The 14072-nt window shown below is 48.5% G+C and overlaps 1 protein-coding gene across 5 annotated transcripts in view; it reads left to right on the top strand.

The window, feature by feature from the left end:
* Vps13b (vacuolar protein sorting 13 homolog B) overlaps nt 1–14072 on the top strand; it is a 441647-nt gene that overhangs the window by 425216 nt on the left and 2359 nt on the right. For all 5 annotated transcript variants that reach the window (XM_026789767.1, XM_026789768.1, XM_013354110.2 and 2 more), the window contains 5 exons: nt 1854–2030; nt 3931–4101; nt 9400–9576; nt 11306–11408; nt 12000–12249. In XM_026789767.1, coding sequence (XP_026645568.1) covers nt 1854–2030; nt 3931–4101; nt 9400–9576; nt 11306–11408; nt 12000–12249 — 878 coding nt within the window. The remainder of the gene's footprint in view (nt 1–1853; nt 2031–3930; nt 4102–9399; nt 9577–11305; nt 11409–11999; nt 12250–14072) is intronic.

The following is a 14072-nucleotide window of genomic DNA, read 5'->3' as shown; positions in this document are numbered from 1 at the left end:
CCTCCATGAGTGCACTGTGGCCTTTACACACCTGGCCTCCACGAGTGCGCTGTGGCCTTTGCACACCTGGCCTCCATGAGTGCACTGTGGCCTTTGCACGCCCACAGCCACACAAATAGGGAAATAGAATAAACATTTTAAATTCAGCATAAAAACATTTGATGCAGATTTTGCATTATGCTCAGTATTACACAGTCCAGAGGGTTTCCACATGCTGGAGGCTGAGGAGGCCCAGCGCGCACTCTCTGTACATCGGGGACTGGGCATCTTTTGGTACCTGCAGAGTCCTTTGTCTGTTGGATGCAGAGGAGCCACTTCATCTGCTCTTGTGAAAGCCAACAGAGTATTCCTAGATGTGTCTCACGCCATAGACCATCCTCTGGGGGCGTCGGGTTTCTCTGAACATAGCAGGGGAAGTGACCAGGAAGAACAGGAGAGGACGCCCAGTAGGGGTGGGAGCTAAGAGACAAGGCTGGGCCATGCCCCCCTCCCCCGCCTCCATTCCCAGGTTTCCATATCTGAAGCAGAGCTCATGAAGATTCTCCTTGACATGTACGTCAAGGGAAACCAGTGTTTCTAACCCAGCCCTCAAATGGAACCTTATGACCATTCTAGACTAAGAAAAATCTGCTTTTTTAACCCCCACAGAGTACCTTTCAGGAATAAGTTATTCCACATGACCCTGGTTTTTTTTTTGGGGGGGGGGGGAGCAGCGATCAAGTAAACTAACCTAGGTTGTAAACTCTACTCCCGTGTCTCATCAGCCTGAGATTGTGATTTACTGACATAATCTTAGCCTAAGAGTCCTCTGCTTCCTCCCCAGGGGAAGTACAACCCCACAACACCAAGTGGAATTGTCATCTGTCCCCTATATCTCGGTGGTCAGGTGATGGTGGCAGTGTCTGGAGGATCCCATGAGCAATGCCTCCCCTAGTGTGGCCCCACTGTGACTGAAACCCACAGTCCTGTCCTCACAGCGTGCCCAGTAAAAAGGCCACAGCACTGGGCTGCTGCCTGAAGATTCCTGGAGGAAGTTGCATTTTCAGATTCCTCCCCACTTGACCCTGGTCCTCGCCTGCTCATGGCCCTCAGTCCCCCGCCTCCAGCAGCCCAAGGGGAAAGGCAGCTGCTGTGGACACAGCACGGCCTCATTCCCACGAGGCAGAAGGTGGTGCCGGCCGCTGAGCAGGCCAGCTCCTGGCAAGCCTGAGTTTAAAGAGGAAACCAAACCCAAAGCCACCCTCCTGGGACTTTGGTGGGGAACACTTCCCTCTCTCTAACCTAATCAGTATGTCCCTGTCATTGATGTTTACACAACCGAAGCTGGGGCTGAAGGGGAGACATTTGTTCGCGCCAGCCCCACTGTAAGAGAAGCACTCAGCTTGATAGGATTGGGAAAGATTAAAAATAACTCCTCCATCCTTGGCAGAGTTTGCATCCCTTTTGCAACACTCTATTTAGCATCTGGCTTCTCCCCACCAGGCAGCTCCTGCTGCTGCTGCCCTGGCAGGTTGGGACTCCCAGCCTGTGAGCACCTGCAGCCAGAGCGCCTGCCTGGGCCGGGGTGTTCTCTGCACATGGTTCCCTTTACAGGGTACAGGAGGCTTAGACACAAAAGTCATATTAAAGCCATTTGCAAGGCTGCCAGGGGATCACTGTGATTTATGAAGTATGAAAGTTCACCATTTATGAATTCATGGAGAATGAGTTATTTCCCATGTTTTGCTCCAAAGAAGCTTATGACGCCCTCCGTTCTAGTGTGAGAGGCAACTTCAGGGAAAGCAGGCCGCTCTCCACAAATGTTGAAAGTGGAACTCAAGGTCTCAATAACCCCTTCCCTTTGTGTGCTGCAGGCTGGGTGGTGGGGTCTCTGGAGATCCTCGGCAGCCCCGCCAGCTTGGTGAGAAGCATTGGCAATGGGATCTCGGACTTCTTCAGGCTTCCGTACGAGGGACTGACTCGAGGCCCAGGGGCCTTCGTGAGTGGAGTCTCCAGAGGGACCACATCGTTCGTCAAGCACATCTCCAAAGGTAGCTGTGGAGTCCTCGCCGGTCTGTCTTGTTTTCCAAGTGTTGAAGCTTCTCAATTCTTTAGCCTCCAGCTTCTGAGGTGTGTTAGCTTGCTGTGAACGCTGGTCTTGTAGCAAAACTTGTGCATACAGCTCTGTGTTTTAAGCAAGTCACTGCTTGCCTGTAGTGTATGAAAATATTTCAGAAACTTGAGGATTTTAAACCTCTCACTGGGAATACATGGACGGACTTAACCATTATTCCATGCAATAAATATAGAAATATTGAAAGTATCCATGATTTCTGCTCAACACCAGGAATCCTACACCAGTTGCCTCATCGTATTTTTGAAATGTAGCTACAGTTGTCATAACTTTGTTAAGGACAAGACTCCATCTGATGGGGAAGCGGGTTCCTAGGCAACCTCACTGCAGCTCCCTGCTTACACAGTGCCATCTTGTGGTCCACACGGGTCACGGGCATGGAGGCTGAGCTGCTTCCCACCAGGAGAAAGCTTGCATTTCATCCAATGTTTGCTTGATATTTTGGTCAGGTTGGCAGTGACTGGGGAACTAACAAGGGCCATCTGAGTCCCCTTTTCTTCTCAGCAGGAGGCAGAGAAAACAGGGCAAAGGCCTTCTTGCCCATAAAAGGCATTTTACTGTAGACAATACCATAACTCTGTTATGAGTGGGCAGGTTACGGAAGTCTCTAGAAGGCCTCAGAAGAAGACTTAAGCTTGAAATATGAGAACCCATGATCCATAGAGAGGATGGGGGCTGCGGGTGAGGGATTGGCAAGAGAACAGCAAAAGCAATAAAAACAAAGTTGGTGGACAATGAAAGGGAGCCTCCCCAGCCCCAGATCCCGGAGGCCTGGGAGCTGACTAGGGACTCACAGCTGTGTGCCTGGTGGGCTTCGTGCTCCTTCCCACACAGGCTCTGAGGCCTCTTGTTTCTTTTTACAGTGTCACAACAAACACCTGCTGATTGAAACTCACCGGTTAATTTAGTATCCTGACTGGGATTTACGTTTGTTCTATTTGAACAAAATCTTAGGGTGTGTGTGTGTGCGCGCGCGCACATGTATATTCTCCCACAGATGGATGGTATCTTCCTTCCTGTTTTGCTGACTGTGATACCCCTGCACTTGTTGGAGGGCTAGGACGGCTGGAGCATGTGACTGAAGTTATCTTTCTGAGGAAAACAGAATCGTTGCTCTGATCCCTCTGTTGTTCTTTCTAGTAGTAACATATTGATTACCAAAACTACATAAATTTTCTGTAGTAGTTTTTTCCTCAGAATGCCAAATGGTAAGAGTTTGGTACCTCCCTTCTGTAAGACTGAAGCCATGGCTAGCTGTGGTCAGGCTTGCTGAGGAGGATCCCAAATCCAAAGCCAATCTAGCTTACAGAAGAGGAGAGGAGGGAGGAGAAGACCGAATTCAAAAAGACAAGTGATTTTAGTCCTAAAGTGGGAACATTTCCAGGTAATCCATAAAACTAAGCACCATAACCTTAACAGGTAGAAGGAGCTCAGAAAGGCAAATGTCAGTAGAAGACCGCTTACCTAAGCAAGGCCACGGTTCGGCCCTCACTAGCATACATACGTGCACACACGCACGCATGCACGCATGCATGCGCAAGTAAATTTTAAAATTGGACCCCATGGAGGCCTTGGAAAGTATCTCCCCGAGTCTCAGCAATGATTGGAAGGGCGTGGAGCTCTTAGCTGCACACTAGAGATGCTAGCACTGCTCTGCTCAAGTGTCTCGAGTGTCACTCATTCCCCATGGCATCAAGGAGGCAGTCGAGTGCTGCTGGTGTGCCTTCTCCTTGTCCTACCCTACAACCTCCAGGGCTACCACCCGAAGTCCGCCATGTCTGTGACAAGTAGATCAACCCATGCTCTTGTGCCCTCAGGTACCTTGACATCCATCACCAACTTGGCCACCAGCCTGGCCCGAAATATGGACCGGCTCTCGCTGGATGAAGAGCACTATAACCGGCAGGAAGAGTGGCGGCGGCAGCTTCCTGAGAGCCTGGGCGAGGGACTGCGGCAGGGCCTGTCCAGGCTGGGCATCAGCCTGCTCGGTAAGGGACTGTGGCACCCCTGCCCACCTCCACCCAGCTCTGCAGCTCTCCCAGGAATGGCCACGGTGCCTTCTCCGTGGGAGTGGTTAGGAAGTTCATGACCTTTCAGAGGCAGAGCTGAGCCTAGAGAGGATTGGACACTTGCTGGGCGGCCTGCAGTGCTTCTGTGGAGCATAGGATGGGACCAATTCCATTGAGTTGTGCTCCTTAACAGGGCTGTCCCAGGACTACCCTGGCACAGTGCCTGTGCTCGTCCTTCCCTGCCTATCAGGCTTGGTGCAAGGGCCCCACAGGAGTAGCCACAGCCGTGCCACGGCGTTCACCCCATAACCATGCTGCGTGCTGTTGTCTGAGCGGAATGGGCAGTGTGCACATGCCATGCAGACTGTGGCGAGGAGCCAGCTTCCCCTTCAGTTTATATATCTCAGATCGGCCCATCTCAAAGCAGTTATTGTTTGTCAAGGAGCCAGATGGTACAGTTGGAGGTGAAGATTGCTGTGGGTCTTTCAAAGTATCAAGTGTTTGAAAATCAGTTGCTTTGGAAGAATCTATAAAAAGGAAGCTTCAGAGCTAGAAACGTGCAGGGCTGGGTTTGGGATCTCCAAGGGTGCTCTTTGTTTATTTGCTTACAAAGGAATCTAAAGCTGGACTGCTTGGCGCCCTGCCTCCCATGCATCCCAGGGAGTTTGCAGGGTGTGGAGATCAAAGCGACAGGAGGTGCAGAGCAGGAGGAGAAGAGATGAGCCTGGAGGACCTCCTCCTCCCTCATCCTGAACTCCACTCAGCTCCCCACCCAGCAGCACAGCTGGCGAGGCTGTGGGAGGAAGCGGAGAAATGTTCCAAGCACAGGTTGAATTACTGGAGATTATGTAAGCAGTAACAATCTGTGGTGTGGGATGCTGACATTTGATAACGTGCAGAAAGGGGACGCCAGTGACCTGTGATGAGTTCCGGGTAAACCAGCAGTCTTCTTGCTTGATTCTGCAGTCCAGTAGCCATGGGACTCTTTGGTGGGGGTAGAGGGTAGAGTGACAGTGGACAGAACTGTGTCCCTCAGGGCCTTGGACTCCAGGCTGTTACCCAAGTCCTTTCTTAGTGACCTTAGACAAGGTTTTAAGGGCTTTAATCCTGAGTGTTTGTAAACTAGAGCTGATAATGCAGTTATAAGAAACAATGAGCAGGCAGGGGCCACAGGGCACATATGGGGTAGACACAAATCGTTGTCATGTTCTACAATTCAAGGGGCTGTAAACATTGCCCTGACTTCAGAACAGCACTTGAGCAACTATAGCAATGTTGTTGGGAAAGTCTAGTCCGCTGACGTCACACAGTCCAGAGGGACTGACAGTAGGTTATCCTGGGGGCCTCACGGTGATGTGGGGACTTGGGCTGTTTGAAGCTGAGTCACCTTTGCTGTGGCACAAGTGCTCCCTTCACCTTCTCAGAGATCTGAGCTGTTTCCATCCTGGTCCTGACTCTTCCTACAAGGAAGCTCTGTCACCCACCAGCCTTCCTGTTCAGTTTACCCTCTGGCAGAAAGCTCTGCTGTGTTCCTCGGGTCTTGCTGTCCTCTGCCGTTCTGGCTCATGTACTGTCTGCATCTGAGGATGATTTGAGTGTCCACCCCACCCCTACCACCAGTGCCAGCACTGGCCAGCTGGGACCTCAGGAACTCCAATCCCTAACACCCCTCCCCCAAGAGCTAGACATTTCTGGATTCCTCAGAGTTTACAGTGCATGGCTCCAGCTTGGTGAAGTGACTTCCTTTCCTCCAAGGGTTCCAGGGCCTGTCTGTGCCACACAGAGTATACAAGCCGTCCTCTAGTGCATGGCTCCAGAACATCAGAGATGCGCCAGAGGAAGAGAAACAAGCCTCCTTGTCACCATTCAAACTGATCCCCAGAAAGTGTTTTAAATTGCCACATGTAGCTCAGAGCTCTGCTCAGGTTGGGGCTGCTATTGTAGAATAATTGAAGCCCACAGCAGGGACTGGAATTCTAGCTTCTCAGACTTTCCCCTCTCTGAGGACTCAGTGCTGAGATGTATTTACAGATGCTTTCACACGCACCATTGCGCCATCGCGCCATCATCGCGCCATCATCGCGCCATCATTGCGCCATCATTGTGCCATCATCGCGCCATCATTGTGCCATCGCGCCCCCTCAGCAGCCTTGGAGTCGCCTCCTCTCAGGGCTCCCCGCTTCGAACCAATCAGGACAGTAGAATGAACAGCTGAGAGCTCCAGGGGGGAAACTGCATTTCCCCTAAACGTGCCCCCTTTTGGGGACATTTAGTCCCAAATGTGGGACTAAAGCTTGGCCACCGCCCTGGTGGCTTCACTGACTTGGAGCCGCATGGCCGGAAGTAGCTTCAGACGTCCTTGGACTTTCAAGGGCTTCACAGCACTCCAGTGCCCCGTGGATTCCTGGAGTCACAGAAGAAAGAAGGAAGCACTGGGTGGTTCCTGCTTCTTCAGGACAGGCCTCCCACAGCTCAGAGTGCTGCTCCCCTGCTGCCTACGGCCTAGCACTGCGTCCGTGGGTGCCCCCTGCCCCCCACCTCACTTCATATTACAGCTCTCCATGTGACCACCCCCTCCACAGGCTGGTTGCCAACAGATAAATCCTGAGATCAGTTTCCACTACCTCAAATCTTAGGGCAGTTTGAGCATATGGCAGTAAAGAACTTAGCAGTGGTGGGATTTGGCTGGATTGTACCTAGGAAGAGGCCTCCTAAAGCCCCCAGGAGCTGCTTCCCTCAGCCGGATTTACACACTATAGGTTGGCTGTTCATATCCAAACAGCCTCTGTTCTCCAGGTCAGTAACACAAAACAGGGGCCCTCTGGGCTATATGAAGGGTGGCTGCTGCACACTGCAGAGTCTAGGGCTGAAATGGAGAAAAGTGACCCTGCAACTCCTCTCTAACTGGCGGAATCTAACACTTCGTCTTGGAGTTCAGGGTTCCCACTTTTCTCTATCAAAACCACTGCAATTGGAGTCTTGAGTAAGTATAAAAGTATGAGATCAAAAGGGAGTTTGACTGAGGTACCTGTTTACACTCAAGGAGACAGAAGTGAGCACCCCATGTGGATGTTATCAGCTATAAAGGGCACAGTCTTTGCCCAGGTTAGGTCTGGCACATGGAAGGGAAATGAGGGACGATCCTAAAATGAGGCAAACACCTACATAACTCAGAGTCAATAGTTATAATGAAAGCCAAACTGGGGAAAGGGCATTTTCACCTGAAACATTGGCAATAATTTGTGGCGTATTTGCAATTATTCATCCTAGCTATTAGGTGGAGGATTAAGGATCAAGAAGTCAAAGCCATCCTTGCCTCTGTAGTGACGTGGAAACCAGTCTGGGCTACAAACCAGTTTCAAAACAGACTCCAGTCCCTGGGTCTTCATTGCACTGCTCCCTGCCCCACCCCTAGCCACCGACAGCACCAGCTGCCTAGGGTGCTAGAAGATGCTGCCCTGCTCTTAGGACCAGCTGGAAGCCGTCATCTCCCCTCCATCACTTATTTCCTTAGGTGTGGGTGGCATTACCCTAAGCTGTCACCGCTGGCAAATTCTTAGTTTGTCAATTCATAAACTTAAATGTCTGTCAAAACCTAAAGGCCTGGAGCCTATGAAGAGCAGTCCCCTTGGACGTGACCCGAAGGAGCTAGTCTAGTCTTCTGTTTGAGTGCTCAGTGGAATACAGCTTGGAATTAGCAGGTCATTAACAGAGACCTGGAAATCTCCTTTTACCCAAGAGACCTTGAATTGTTGGCACAAGGAATAATGGGATTTGACATGCACTGAAATTTCCACCAAGGGACTGTGCATTTGCAGTGTTCCTGCCAGTTGTAAAGCAATCTCTCCAGAGCTAAGGAGCCCTCTGCTACATCATGGAAAGTCAGAACCCATGAGGCCCTTCCTGACCTCATCACTGACCCCTGCAGGTAGAGGACTAAAAGAGCCGGGAGGGATGCCTTTCATTTCTAACTGTCTTCAAGCTCAGTTAAAAGATGGTGGCTGCACCGGGAAGGCTGTGAAGTCAGTAGTGTAGCCAAACCTCAACTAAAGAAAGAAAGAAGGTAGTTTTTTTCAATATGGAAAAGGAGAAATGAAGCTGTTTGATAAAACAGTAAGCAAATAACCCAAACTCAGATCAAGGTCCAACCACTCAACAGTAGTGTCACCTTGGGAAAATCCCTTAACCTCGCTCTGTTTGTTGGCCTTACTCATAGAATTGCAATGTTAAATGACCTCATGGGTGGAGGCATTTGTACAATTCATAAGCTCTCAATATAACAGAAATAATTTGTCAACAATTACTTTTATTAAGTAAAAATTAACAATGATAATGTTGGATTATTAGAAAATAATTGTTTTAAGTCAAAGGAGTGGTGAAACAGGCCAGCAAGAGCAGTTGCTGTGAAATCCCGGGTCACTGGGTGAACCCCAGCATGTGTGTAAAGGAGCAGGGCATAACTACATGCAACCCAGCAACAAAGGGTAGAGACAAGCACTGGGCAGCTAGCCTAGCCAAAATGGAGGGCAGGGTGCACTAGAGGACGATACCGGACGCCTTCCTGTGGCTTCCACGGGTACCTGTCCCCACCCCACACAGAAATGGGGACACAGAAAGGGGTTCTCTCCAGAATGTGTTACTCTGCAGAGGCACAGGGGTAACTGCTGTGGGGTATTTGTACACTGTGTCAGTGTCCTGCTGTGACTGGTGTGGTAGGAAACTGAATGGTCAATAGCTAAACAAGAGAGTAAGCCTGGACTTACGAACGGAGAACTCTAGGAAGAAAGGTGGGGTTGCCAACCAGACGCAAAGGAAGCAGGGGGGCATTATGGAGGTAATGAGCCACATGGAAGAACAGAGATTAAAAATATGAGTGAATTTTAAGTTATAAGAACTAGTTGTGAACAAGCCTAAGCTAAGGCCAAGCTTTTATAATAAGTGATTATTTGCTGCTGGTGGTCCCAATAAGAAAGTACTACTACAGATAACATTCCGAAGGAAGTTATTTTATTATTTTCTGAGACAGAGTCTCTCTGTAGCTTTGAAGAGTCTTAAGTTTCTAGATCCTGACTTGTGAACCAAACCCAATCTGAACATTGTTTGGATGAAGAAAACATCTACTGTAAATGTCCCTTGATATACTTAGATTGATCAATAAACGTTATAATGAGGGCAGAGATTCTTTTTCAATCGAGACTAAACTGAGTTCCAGATTGAGGTTTCTATAATCAAAGACGTTAAGCCACTGTCCTCACTTGGAACCTTGTGTTATTTCAGGTGCAATTGCTGGTATAGTTGATCAGCCAATGCAGAACTTCCAGAAAACATCCGAGACCCAGGCTTCAGCAGGACGTAAGGCCAAGGGTGTCATCTCAGGCGTGGGGAAAGGAATCATGGGGGTCTTCACCAAACCCATTGGGGGAGCTGCAGAACTTGTGTCACAGACTGGCTATGGTAAGTAGGTTAAAAAAAAATCAGGCCAACTGAGATCCTATTAATACACATCCCTGCTCAGTTCTCTGAATCTAGTCTTTCACATGGGAAAGGGGTGAGAACAAAATGGATAACTAGTAGCTATCTTTTTCATATCCTAATGTTTATGTACAGAGTATGACTGCTGCCAATTAGTAACATCAGTTACTAATTTCAAGCCCCCCACCCCTTTTCAGACTTTAAAAGTAGCCAGTCAGAAGTTTTGAACAGTATGACAACAGAGAAGAGAATGTTTACTTTTCATATGATAAACTGGAACAAGCAGGTCAGGAAGACATCTGTGCCTGTGCCTGTGGAGAGCAGGAGAGAGAACGCACACTCATCTTTGGGAGTCATCAGTGTCTCCTGGCCAATGAGAGCAAAGACACATGGTGTCCAGCTAAAATCCTTTTCCCCAAAGCAGAGGCTGGGAGACTCGGGGCTTGGCAGTGCTAGGACATCTCCTAACTGTGCCTGTGTGCTGGGCATAACGGACAGTGTGAAAGGAAGCCTCCTGGCACAGCACATTAAAGTACCTTGCAGTAAACATGACTAGAATTACCTTTTTACTTAAACTTGATGGCATCCTTTTGGCCATGCAGCAGGCAAGTTAGCTGGCATTTCAGACCACAGGAGCGGCCACCCACTTGTCAGACAAGATACACTCTGTCTGCATCTGGCCAATCAGCAGGCATCCTGTACCTCAGTTCTGACAGGGCACACACCCAGAGCGTCCTCTGAGAGGCCAGACTAGCCGCCGAGCTTCTGCTCCGCTCTCCACTGCAGTCCGTTCCCAGGGAAACGGACAGTACAGACCGCTGCAACTCAGAGGTGGAACCAAAGGTTAAACTCTGCCTTACTTGTTAAGGAAAAGTATTCTTTTTGCTCCAGACCCGAGTGGGCTTTAATGCCATTGTCTCTTCCATGTTTCCCAGGCTTAGGAACTTATGTAAGAGTATCTCAGAGCAGGGCTTCACGTGGCCTTTTTGGTTTCCGTCACTCTTGTAAAACTTTTACTACCACACTGAAGGTTTTACAAACCACTAACTCTTAGTCTAATGACTATCCCTCGTTTATAAACATTTACAAGCCCTCAGAAAGCACACACACTGTACCATCTTTGGTTCTGGAGAGTCTCTTTGGAGGCTTATGTGGCTGCTGCTGGGTGCTGTCATTTGGTACTGGCACCAGGGAAAGCATGTAATAAACCAGAGGCCCCAAGAGCACTCATAAATGTATACAGAATCTTGTTTAACAGCTGGATTAAGTCATTTAAATTTAAATACTGCATCTAGGTGAACCATGTGCTTTTGTATGTTTCTGGTTTTGTTGTTTTTCAGTCATAACATATAGAAAAAGTGTATTAAGCAGCAAAGCCAAGTAACAGTGACTTTTAAAACATTTAAGTTTTATATGGCATATAAGATACTGTCAATGACCAGTTTTCTCAGGAGCATTATGCTTCTTCTAAGTTAGTGGTTCTCAACCTTCCTAATGCTATGGCCCTTTAAAACAGTTTGTGTTGTGGTAACCCCCAACGATAAAATTAATTTTGCTACTACTAAGAGTGGTAATGCAAATGTCTGTGTTTTCTGATGGTCTTAGGAGACCCCTGTGGAAGCAGTGGTTTTATGGACAGCTGTCAGATAACCACTGTAGCACAGAGTTGTTCTCCAGGAAGTAGCGAGCTCCTTTTCTTCTCTTACTGCAGGTATTCTACACGGAGCTGGCCTTTCTCAGCTTCCCAAACAGCGGTATCAGCCAAGAGATCTCCATGCTGACCAAGCTCCAAACAGCCATGTCAAATATGTCTGGTAAAATCCTTGAGCTATTTACTCAGTTAACATCTACACTGTGCTTGCTGTCTTGATAATGGGCATATGTCTGGGGAGACCAAAGGAACAGCTGTTTTTGACACCAGCATCTTGGGCAGTTTTAGGGAAAGGCTGCTCTTCCTAGGTTGAAGCTGGATAGAGAACTCTGCTCCACAGGCTGGGTGTGGTAGAACATAATAGCTGTAAGAGACTGAGGCAAGATTGTCAATTCAAAGCCAGCCTGGGCAAGACAAGGAGAAAAAAACAAATTTATCTGCGCTACTTGGATTTCTTAGGATACACACTGTTCAAAGTCTGGGCCTGCAACAAGGACCAAAATTCTCTGGGGAACCAGAGTTCTAATTGGGGGTGTCATTTCTGATTGATAGGAAAATAAGTACCTAAATGAGGCATAAGAAAATCTCTTCTCCAGGAGCTGGTTATACTGACCAGAATCAACTTGATAATTGACAATATTTTTTTAGCCTGCTGTAGCAAATACTGTAACATGCCCCGATGGTTAATATGCAGTGATAGCTGTTGTGACTGTCTTTCAGGATGGCTCCTGACCACTTTCTTCCTTGTAAACAGGAAAATGCTTCAGTCTCTGGGCAGACCAGAAGTCCACATGGCTCTGGATGTGGTTCTGGTGAGGGGTTCAGGCCAGGAGCATGAAGGGTGCTTGCTGTTGACATCAGAAGTGCTCTTTGTCGTAAGCATCAGTGAAGACACACAGCAGCAGGCCTTCCCCATCACAGAGATTGACTGTGCACAGGACACCAAGCAAAAGAACCTGCTCACTGTGCAGCTCAAGCAACCAAGAGTAGCCTGTGATGTGGAGGTACAGTTCCAAAAACAGGACAACTGGGGCTGGCTTTCACGGGGTTGAGCTGTAGCCCGATCACTGGTACTTAAGCATCTCGGAGACCAGGAGAGCCAGGGAGGATTGTAGAGGAGACAGGTAGGCATTGTAGAAGGAACCAGGAAGGCCACATCCCCCTGTGCATGGGAACCCTAGGTGGAGCCTGGCAGTGCTCACCTAGAATGGGCGCTCAGGTAGAGCATCTGGAACACCAGGAGGCAGCAGTGAGCCTGGCCTGAGCAGAGTGGCTCTGGCCTCTTGTCTACAGTCCCACTGGGAAAGGGCTCTTCCTGTGCACCTCCCAGGTGGTGGCCTGAGCCACACCCTAATTACTGACCTAGAAGACGTGAGATAGAGGTAGTCCTTACTGGACTGACAACCAAGGTTACAGACACCCCCAGCAGGACCTGCCCCTTCCTTCTTTGATGATATTTTTCCTGATACAGGATCCTGTCTCCCTCACGTTATGTGGGTAGAATTATCTAGCAGATGGAAAGCAGCCAACCACAACATCTCCTGAGACCTCTCCCGTTTCTTGGACTGTCATCAGTCAGGCTTTAAACTGGGGCTGGCACTAAGACCACACTGCTGCTTTCAGTTGACGACTTTCTGGGAGTAAACAGGGGTCGGATGTCCAGGCTGACTTTATTAGATCTGCCAGAGATCTTCTGATCCAGTTGACAACAAAGCAACAGTGATCTGGCTGCAGAATTTGGCAAAAGACAGTAGCATTGCCTTCAAGTCCTTAGTCCTGGAGAAGCCTCCAAGCCACAAGAAATATCTGTGACCAGTATTTTTCTTAGTTGGCATAGAATTATTTCAGATCTTCAGCTGTCAGACTCATGTTGTGCTGATTCTGAATTCTCATCCTTGTTTGCAATTCTGTTTGAGGATCAGGGCGTGAGACCTGTTGTTTTTATGTTAACCAATGGCATGTGTAGAAGCTGGAGGTTAAGGTGATGAACTCGGCAAACTATGAGATGGCAGCATCCAAACCTACTGCTGTTCAGGGATAAAGGAATGGCGGTCAGAGGCAGAAACACAAAGCAGTCCAAGACAGCCATGAAATAAGCAAGTTCACACGCCTCTACCTGGTACTGTGCAGTAGACACGCAGTGCTCACGCTCCACACCGTACTTCCTCCGTATTGCAACACTAACCCTCCCCCAAAGGGAGAAAACTGGAGCTACAGGGCAAGCGCCATCTGATCTAAGCCTTCGGCTGTAAAACCAAACGCAGTATTTCAAGCTCTATAAAGTGTCCTTCACCTTAGAGGCTAGAAACAGAACTCCTTTGAATTTTGGAAGGAATTAATTTGTAGATGACATCATTGAGCATATTCAAATATGGCAGGTTTGGACTTTTTTTTAAATCAGCTTTGCTTTTCTTGGTTAAATGCAGTCATTTTTTAGGGATAATTGCTTAATATGCCTGGCACGTTATTAAAATCTCCTAAGAGAGGCTCAAAATGAGTCAGGAGGTCAATTTATTCCTTGGCCAGGTTCCTTTGACAACACAGGCTTTCCTGCTGCTGTTCAGGAGGAGCAATTAAGCCCTTTGTATATTCCAAGCTCTCCAGCTGAACTCTGGCCCCATCCAATGATATCATCCCAGCTCTGGCCTCTGCCTGGTGGTGCACAACTTTCATCTGTCAGTGAATCTTAAAGGCTTTCCTTTTCTTTCTCAGGCTGAAAAATATAAGACCCAAACAATAACACAAGCCTTAATGTACTCCTCTGGCAGGCCCCTTTATCACCTGTTTTCTGTAGCTTTTTACAACTTTCTATACTTTTAACTACTTT

The sequence above is a fragment of the Microtus ochrogaster genome, unplaced genomic scaffold (genome assembly GCF_000317375.1).
Source record: "Microtus ochrogaster isolate Prairie Vole_2 unplaced genomic scaffold, MicOch1.0 UNK29, whole genome shotgun sequence".
NCBI classification, from domain to species: domain Eukaryota; kingdom Metazoa; phylum Chordata; class Mammalia; order Rodentia; family Cricetidae; genus Microtus; species Microtus ochrogaster.
The sequence above is the reverse complement of the archived record's forward strand: the minus strand, read 5'-3'. Positions and strand labels throughout refer to the sequence as shown.